Below are 10,052 nucleotides of genomic sequence, written 5' to 3' on the forward strand. Positions count from 1 at the left end.
TTTTATTATAGACTTCTTGTCTATGATCTATAATATTTTTTCCAAAAAATTCTTTATATAGAATCATCATTATATATAATATCTTATCATAAGCTGATGTTTTTGTTTCTAATTCTTCTATCACTTGATTTTCTATTGATGTCATATAATCTCTTATAGTTCTTTTAGTATGAAACCTTATGTAATTCCAAATGTCTCTTCCAGACAATTCACTAAGTTTTGGATTAGTAAAGGCTTCTAATAAGAAGGAATTCAACCAGTTTTCGAAAATTTCTTTTTCATTCTTTTTACAATCTAAATCGAGCATTCTATCTCCTTCCATTTCCTGGATTTTAGGGATGTATTTTGATGGTATTTTTGTATATTTTGAATCTTTATTTATAAACCCATTTTTTAAAGGCATAATTATCAAAACCTGTTTCCCATTTAAATTGAGATTGATTATCTTTAGATGTTCCAACTTCATTTTTTACTTATATTGGAATTGCTGGTTCTTCGTCACTTGAGTAATCTAGGATGTGTTCTTCATTTTCTATATTTTCAGAATTTACTAATTCTTCTTCTATTTGAAATCTCTGTTCCATAACATTATTTTCTTGAGCCATTTTTAATTGTTTAAAAAGCATTGTAACTTCTTCTAATTTTTCTTCAATATTCATAATTTTAGTGGTAGTTTTACTTTTAAATCTGTTATGTTGATTATATTTTGAAATTTTTTTGGATTTTCTTTTTCCTTATTTCTTTGAAATTTTATGGATACTAATATTTTTTCAAGCATGTCTACTATAGAATTTAATTGTGGGTTAAAGGTATGATAAAGATGTGGTGAATCATTTCCATGATAACATTTTTTAGAAATTCCGTGTGAGAAATAAGTTTTTTCAGGTTTTTGGAGTCCTTCAATAAAACTTATAGTAAAATAAAGATTTTGAGAAAAATTATTTTGTATTGATTTTAATAATTTGGTGTCATTACAGTTAACATTAGTTAAAATCATTAATTTTTGATCTATTAATTTTGATAACTTAATTATTTCTTCTCTTAAATCTTCTAATTTACTTTTTTCCATTAGGTGACGCTTTTCTTTATGAAGAGTTACAATTTTAAATGAAAAGTATGGCTTTAAGATGTGTGGTATAGATTTTGCCACGTAAGCACATCTATAAATTTAGATCTGTACCCTATATTTCACCTTATGGTTAACATCACCACTTTTTTCTACTCTGGCAGCTAACATCACTGTCAATTTTAATCTTAATTTTTAATTTTATATAGTGCTCATAGTTCATAGTCTGTGTCTTTTTTTAGTTTGATTTTAATTCAATCATACTAAAATTGCATAACCATTGATCCAATCACACTCAATAATACATGATGTGCTATATAAAAAAGATCAACTGTTTCAAAGTTACATCTATAATTATATATAATCAATAATCAATATAGTATTAGTTTCATGATTTTTTTAAATTAAATTGTCTAATTTTATTTAAAAAAATAGTATAAAGAATGTTAATTTATATTAATGATATTTGTTTATTAAATATTTTTTATATATACAAATTAATTTATTTTAATTTTACAAAGATATAAATCTAGTTGTATATAATTTTAGATTTTTTGTTATATGTCCAGAAGAAGTCTAAATGATTAAAAGCTAAAATTTTCTACCAATACCTGCTTATATATTTCCTGAAAAGTGACATTTTTTTTATTGGAAATGTTTAGCCAACACCAGGGCTCTTGCAGGAGACCAACATAAAATATATAGGGCTAACATTACCCAATACCGGGCTAACATTACCCAATACCCATCATAATTTTCGAATCAAACGGATGAAAAAATTGAAAACACTCCATTCAAAATAGGATTAAATTTTTTATAGAGGCTGCAATGTTACATTACACCCCTGCATGTTACAGCAATGTAACATTAAAAGTTGTCGTTCAGTTAAAAACAGGTGGTGACAAATATACCTATTAAGGTGATGATATTTTTTTCCCTAATTGTTTAAACAATCCATTTTACTCATTGACGATAAAATTCGTATTAATCTGCCGAAAATGCCATTCATGCCCATAAATTAGCATCATTCCTGCATAAAAGTGGTGACCATGCCATTACCGAAAGCGCTATCTATTCTTGAATGCCAACACAAGAATTTTTGGAAGTGCAACATACTCCAAGCGAGATAATTCTTCTTTCACTATATGTTAATTCAAATCCCCATATTTCATGTGGGTTCATTATCAAAATGCCTTCAATTAATATATACTTAGATTTCACCACGTATTGAAAATTCTATTCCCCATACTTGTTTACATGATAACTCAATTTCCCAAATAGATTACCGTATTTTTCAGTCTTAGCTCTGAATCTATTCAGCTGCAGATCCCCAGAACCTTCCAGCAAGTGCAAGTAAAACCTTCAAAAAATATTACGCGTTCGAAGGATGGTTATGAGCATTTCTGTTGTTTGCAATAAGCACATCAAGTGGTAAACCTGTTGGTCTAAAAGGCGGAGGACCTTGTGGCCTTTGGAGTGGCTGGGAACCATGCGGTCTTGAACCTTGAACTGGCAGGGGACTTTGTAGGTGTTGCCTTGAAGCTGGAACTGGTTGAGTACCTTGTGGTCTTGTATTCTGAACCAACTGCGTTGGTGCAATTATACGCTCCCTAACCTCATCAGAATACGGACGACCTGTAAGACTTCCACGCATTCGTTGAGTGGGGCGCCAGTTCTGCTCCGATTGCAAATTGAGTAAATCATCAGGCCTAGAAACCGACTGTGGTGTTACACTTCCTCTTTGATCTCTGGAAACCTGTCCAATAGCATTAGCTCTAGTTTGTTGGCTATTTGCGGTAGTTCCAGTGGACTGAGCAACTGAACCACCTTGCTGAATGTGGGACCGCTGGATATTTGTTCGCATTACTGGGTGTGCCCTTGAATTCAGAGATTGGCTCAGGTGAGGATTGCTCAATTCACCCAATCCCACCCATGGCCTGTTTGAGTTTGGCAACTGATTTGGTGCAGGGTTATTAGGTGGTGGCACTCGGTTCTGAGTTCAATGAAAAGTAAAAAGCAAACATGACGTGAGTATAAGAACTTTAAGTAATGCATATAAAGGCAAGTTTCTTCTAATGATATCCAACTTAGATTAAAGATGAAGCATATTGCAGGCACTGATGAGTATCAAAATATAATAAATAAAGAATAAATAATCTCGCCAAAAGCACAGTATGGGCTTAAAATAGTTGGAGAAAAATGCAACCAAAATAGGACATAAATCTTTAGAGTTTCAATTCACATCTTAAATAATTTCTTAAGCAATAATTTCTGGTAGTTAAGAACTACATACATCTATTTGAAAAGTTTTGTAACATGAGAAAAGAATTTTATTCCATTAAGAAAATAATTTATTTCTATTTGAAACTCAATTCCATGGTTATGAATGACTTTAACATGCAAGTAAAATTGAATTCAATTTTGTAATTCGAATGACTTCTAAAAGAGTTAAATTCTCTTCTCTTTTTTTTTTTTTTTTTACAATTTAACCCTTGATAAAACCATTTTCATTAAATATTCATTCTTCGGCCAAATCAATTTTCTGACTTACCAAATACTGGAGTGGAATTGAGTCCCCAAGACAGGAATATAAGGGGTTTGTATTGTTTAGATGGGTAACTTATGATAAATGGGGTGGTTTGTTATGGAATCCATCTTATTCCACAAAAATCCCACTATTTATTCCCTTCAATTTGGTGTGTGTAGTGTGTTAGCCCATTCTATCCAAAAAAATGGTGTGAAAAAATAACACCACTCTCCATTGCACTCCCTTGAACTTCTATCGATCCAAACAGATATATTACAAAACAAGATAAAACAGGTGACCAGTAGAGTCATTTAAACTGAGGATTAGCACTTGTAACAACAGAGAAGAGAGTTGGTATACATCCCAAAAACAGCATGCCTGATAAAAGTAAAACATAAATAAATCGAACCTGTGTTGCTGAATGATGCGGCAATCCCAATGAATTTACACCTGACATCTGGGGCAGATTCATTTGGGATCGTGAAAAATGTTGTTGCCTTTCTGTATCAGTCAGTATGGGATTGGCTGCAGTGGCTGTATGGGACAAAGGAACATGAGTAGTGGCAGGGGAACTGCTGGGTAGCGAGGAATTCAAAGTATTTCCCAAACTTTGCTCTCGTCCAGATATTGAAGATGGGGCTGCAAGGGCCTGAACTGCTACCGGAGTCCTATTAACATGTCTGGGTATTGAGGCTGACCTTCCATACTCATTAACAGACGAATTCATATAAATAAGCTGCAAATTAGTTGGTGTAGAAACTTGATTATGCACAAGAGAATTCACAGCACTGTTATTGTCATGACTGTTAGATCCCTGATTAAAGGCGGGAGAAACAGAGTCAGGCAGAACAGGATTCTCAGAGATACCCAATGATGGGGTATCTGACCTACCAAAGACAAGATCAAGTCCAGCCCAAAATTCATCGTCTATATGAGAAGCAACATTTTGATCAACGTCAGTGGAGTTTAGACCTAAAGAAGTTGAACTTTGGTTAACAAACTGAGTCTCAGCGGATCCCGGGGCAGGTTTCGTATCTTCAAGTTCAATAGTGTCCATTAAGTCCATGCAATCATCATCATTGGTGAGGTCAAAAATGTTAGAAATTATATTATTAGGGGAGCAAGTAGATTCTTGCAATTCAGCTGGCTTCTTTTCCCCATTGTGGGCCTTATTCTGCGTCTTATCCACATTATGATCCTTTTCAAAGACCGTCTTATCCACATTATGATCCTTTTCAAAGACCGCCTTCCACGATCCATCACCAAGAACAATCACTTCCAGAATATTCTCCCCAACATCTTTCAGTATCTGTAGTATTAAAAAAACGGAGGAAAAGGGTGAGAGTTTTACTTTTCAACTCCACTTCTGCCTTTATGTTATCCCTGGGGTCAATTTGGTGTACTCTCAAAAGTGAAAAATTTAGGGATTACTGGATAAGATCAATATGCAAAAGTAATCACCAAATTTTTCACCAACTTTACCGTGACAGTAGACTGACTATACAAGTGAGAAGATAAACAAAAGTAACCAGATTGAAAGACTCGAGGACTAAATTTACTTGCCTCAACCATGTTCCGATCAAGACGAATATCTTCATAGCTGACATGCTGATTACAATGAGGGCAGCGCCACCATGGCCTCCTTGAATTCATATTGATGAAATTATCAAAATCAAAACACTACAGAGAAAGGGACAACAGATATATGTAAGAGGCTATTAATTTCATAAACATTTAAGCAAAATTTAGAAGTTCTTAATTGTGCAAACGAAAACATTACAACAACATACCAAAGAAAGGCATAAGTTGCAGTTAAATAACACTTTATTGCATAAAACAGAATTCAAAAGCCACATTTACTACTTATTATAAGCAAAAAAACTAGGAAACACCCTCTGGATTCTCCATCTTCTGTGATGCTAAAGGAGGAAACTATCACCTGGAAATGTTTGCATGAGCACCCTTTAACTGGAGTCTTGATACGTGCAAAGCTGTTTGGCAAAAATGAGGAACACAAGAATATGTACGAGTTTTCATAAATAAAAAAGTAAAAACATGTTAAGAAGAGAAGCATTAGCATAAAGAAAGTAAGATCCCCATGTAATTTTGATCTGAAGCCTAACAGAAAAAACCATAATAGAGATGCTTGTTACTGGTTTAATAGTCAATGTTGATACTAAATTACTAGAGATGCTTGAACCATAGTTAACAAAACCAGTTGCAATTTTAGCTTAATGATCACAGAGGCCATGGACTAAGGTCCATAAAACTCAAGCCAATTCCATTGCAGAAAGGATCAAAGAGAGAGGAAATCAGAAGACATTATATCTTCTAAAATGAAGAAGCCACTTCAAAGAACTTCTCAGTTACAAGACTCTGAGAAGGAAACTTCCTTTAAGTGTTTAACCAGACATTATTAAACCATCAATATGTTATTGATCAGTGTCAACTTCTTTCTATGAACCATAGTCACTGAAGTGGTTGGGGAAATGAACAGAGAAGATCACTGCATACCTTATCGGACAATTAAGTGAAATTCGTGATGCCCCCTCAATAAGATCTGAATCTAAAATAAAATAATCATAAAAGTAAATAAAAAATAAGCTTAAGCACTAATCAATAAAACCAAGGGCTTGTTTGGGTGAATTTTTAAGAAAATATCATTTTTCAAGTTATCTTTTTTCAAAAGATCTTATAGAAAAATAAAAGTAATTTTATGCTTGGATATCTCATGCAAAAAGATCTTTTTATTTATCAAATATGTTTGGGTATAACCATATAAAAGTAATTTTTTGTTTATTTATTACGTGAAAAACGTCTTTTTTTTAAAGAAAAAATATCTTTTAAAAAAGATGTAAATTGTAACTTCTCAAAAAAGATTTTTTTTTTAATTTTTCTATTACTTTTACTTTTACTACTAGAAATTTACCAAACACGCTAAAAATAAAAAAGATATTTTTTCATTGAAAAAAGGTTTTTTTTATCAACTTAATGGCGCACAAACAAGCACTAAATAAATAAGAATGAGAAATAAAACACTTTTGGAGCATAAAGTTAATTGTAAATATCCTAATTACCTGTGTCAACTGAAGTAACAGCAGGCTGAACATAATCTTGAAGAACTGGATCCTCGGGTAAGGATACAAAACTCATATAGGCAACAATAACAACATAATGACCTTCACAATGAGAACGGTCAAGTAAGTTACACACGCTGAAAGTCAGGATGATAAGAAAGGAAAAGGAGACACTACTTTTACTTGCTTACCAGTGAACTGGCCTACAGCTTGAAGAAGATTCGTCCCATATTTAAGCATACCAGATACAGGAGTTGGCATCTGTGGGACAGTGTCCTAAGGAACGAAATGGCATAACAAGAAAATGGAATCACACCTTGAGAACAGACTAGAGTAAATTCTTTAGAATATAAGTGCAAATATACAGACCATGAAGACATTAGTCCTTCTATCTACTCCTTTTCCATTGAGCAGAAAACTACAATAAAGGCAAATTCAATCAGCATCAACTTTGAACTGCTTTACTCACTATAAATTTTAAAAAGAAAAATCAACAGCAACCATACTTCACTTGCTGAGGATTAATGAGGCATGCAGATGTCTCAACATTGTCAGTTTGTGCCACGAATAACCACTACAAGTTGAAAAATGTGAAACAAGTTAGGTTTCCAAAAAAGGATTCAAGGTGCATCCGAGTTACAAATATTATTGACAAAACATGAAAACCAAGTTAACAACTAAGGGAGTGAAAGAAACTAAAATATACTAAAAACTTGGATCAAATAAGAAGCGTGATAATGGTTGTACATAAGAAGTGGACCAAGCAATCAAATGCCAAAAGATAGGTAGAAGAGGACCCAACCCAATATTTTCTTCCAAAAAAGAGCATAGCAAATGTAGAAAGGAATATATAAACAAACGAATATATTTTCACCATCCAAAAGTTAGTTAGCATAGCTCAACTAACCATGACATGCGCTGGCTTACATCACCGGTTAAGAAATAACTAGGTATTGTATTAAACTATTAATCACCAATGACCACACTATGACAATTTTTAATTTAGGAACCATTAAATCCTTGCCATCCCAAGAACTGAGGGCCTCACAAGTTTAGAGTTGCACAAGATTTTTCAAATAGGGCCAAGTGAAATTACAACCAAACTTTGAATTTTTTAAGAAATACACAATTCAGTTATATACAATAAGTAAGAATAGCTGACTCCTTTTGGCGGATTTGTTCAGGGCAATGTCACATGTAGTATGCTTACACAAACAAATCAACATGAAATGCTTACTATTCTTTCATGCTGAACATTACTCTTGGTAATGTGAAAGTCAAGAGTATAAGCTCCATATCCGGGCTGCAATGCAGGTCAAAAATATGTTAAGTTTGGGCAGCACTCTATAGAAACTAAACAATTAAGATAACACCAGTTTTGGCTATTGTTTGGCAACTGAATTTTCTGAAAATAGATTTATCTAACAAATTTTTAGGTTGAAAACTAATTTTCCAACAAACATTTTAAGTTGACTTCATGATTTTATCTAATTGCTCGTCTCCCTACCTTATCATCATTCCATTTATCTTGTCAATAGTATATATCAAAAGCTAATCTTTAGGTTAGTTTTAAATCAAGCATTTGACTTTAAATCGGATCACTTTTATAAAGTCTACATACCCTGTTAAATTGGCTTTTCAAGTTGCCAAACAATCTTAAGCATGTTTTCAAAACAAAATAGTCAAATAGGAGCAGGATTGACAAGGCACAACCTTGGCTTCAAATGACACAAGTATTTGACCGAGTTTCATTTTTGGATAGAACCTGCATGGGAATCTATATTATTGCATGTTGCATATATCAAATACAGTGAGAGACAATTTAAAGTGAAAAAACATTCTCAATGCATTTTTCCATATCAAATGGCCCTTTGGTTGGTCCTAGTAAATAGGTAAAGCAGTGCAAGTAACATGAAACACATAAAGCAAAATATTTTGATTATCTGGGGTGGAAAAAGGGAGAAGGGGAAAAGAGGAAGTAGGTAAAACAGATGCAAGAGAAGATATGTAGTAAAAATTGCAAGGATCCTAACCTCTCCATTATTCTTGTTATTGTGGAATGGCTAGAACTAGGTCCAGCATTTATCTTCCCCGCATTACAAAATATCTTTGCTACCTACACTAAGAGATTGTCAGAAATGTGCAGATGACAACATTCCTTGCAGCCCCAAGAAAAAACAGAGATAATGTATTAGCAAACCTCATCAGCGATAGCAAGAAGCTCTTCCTTCTCTTTTGCTTGGAACCATCCGAGTTCACAGGCATTCTATGATAAAAGAAAGGGGAAAAATCAGTAAGAGCATAAATCTGGACATTTTAGAGAACACTTCTGGATGTATACAGAAGAGCTGGTACAAATCTAAATATTTGGCCACAGCCAACACCAGGTACTTGCCTAAAGACTGATTAATTGTTCTTTCAAAAACTTAAATACAGAGTGATTTATCATTAGCCACAGCTGATGGAAACTCAACAAGTTACTCATAATTATCGACAACAACATGAAAAACTGGACATACCTTTACAGAGATCATAACAACCATTAAAGCTGCTTGTGACAGTTCGTCATTCTTCCGTTGATGAAACTGCACGGAAAAGGAAAAGCAAAGGCCACAAACCATCAAGTATAAAAAAAATTGAGAAAATATGTCAGAATTTCTTTGTGCTTCCAACTGGCAACAAAGAGGCATTGGTATTCTATGAAACAAAATTGAAATTACCAATCTCATCAATGCAGGGAGTTCTTTGGCCTTGGGTGAAATTTCCCCATTGGCAAGTGAATAATCAATACCTCTGCGTTTCAAAATAATAAATAGTTAGGGTAAGAGGAAAAACTGTACATTTGCAGTATCATGCCGTTCAAAGTTCAAACTCAATTATCTCCCTATTCGCGAAAAAAGGTTGAAGCTAAACCATGTAAAACTACTATATCAAGGAGGGATGATTTTTTAAGTATTTTTTCACAACTATAAACCTAGGGCATTTCTAATGTATCACAATAAGAGTATCAGAGACGTGAAATATGAGTAAATGGAAGTGGAAGCGGTAAAAACCTCGAGAGGGAGATGCATTGATTGTAGAAATCTAAAGCGCCTAACTGGTTGTGGTTGCCATCATGAAGGTGCGCAGCCAAGCGCTCCATAACAGCCGTGATTCTTAAGTTGTTTATGAACGACGGTGAGGTTCTAGCGAGGACGGCGGTGTCCAGTGGCTGAAGAGGCGGTGTAGCGGTCGTACCGTTGCTCATCACCTAATATGCCCTTATTTAAGTTATTGGGGTTTTCTTTTGGGTCTGTTTATGAATTAATACCCGACGCGCCACCGTGGGTCACGCGCTTGTCGTTTTAGCTGTCCCGGCTGTTGGAGACTTGGAGTGAGGGAA

At 34.0% G+C, this 10,052-nt stretch overlaps 1 protein-coding gene across 1 annotated transcript; it reads right to left on the reverse strand.

Moving 5' to 3' along the window:
• On the reverse strand, nucleotides 2,163–10,046 carry LOC107643096 (E4 SUMO-protein ligase PIAL2). Its single transcript, XM_016346657.2, has 16 exons — nucleotides 9,724–10,046; nucleotides 9,391–9,463; nucleotides 9,190–9,255; nucleotides 8,871–8,936; nucleotides 8,704–8,786; nucleotides 8,384–8,435; nucleotides 7,908–7,973; nucleotides 7,177–7,244; nucleotides 7,040–7,088; nucleotides 6,862–6,946; nucleotides 6,671–6,772; nucleotides 6,108–6,159; nucleotides 5,533–5,584; nucleotides 5,157–5,273; nucleotides 4,003–4,902; nucleotides 2,163–3,059 (listed from the first exon to the last, which is right to left on the reverse strand). Exons 1-16 carry the CDS (start codon nucleotides 9,915–9,917, stop codon nucleotides 2,439–2,441), a joined length of 2,646 nt encoding a protein of 881 aa, XP_016202143.1. The 5' UTR covers nucleotides 9,918–10,046; the 3' UTR covers nucleotides 2,163–2,438.

Source organism: Arachis ipaensis, chromosome B05 (genome assembly GCF_000816755.2).
Source record: "Arachis ipaensis cultivar K30076 chromosome B05, Araip1.1, whole genome shotgun sequence".
Classification (NCBI taxonomy): Eukaryota; Viridiplantae; Streptophyta; class Magnoliopsida; order Fabales; family Fabaceae; genus Arachis; species Arachis ipaensis.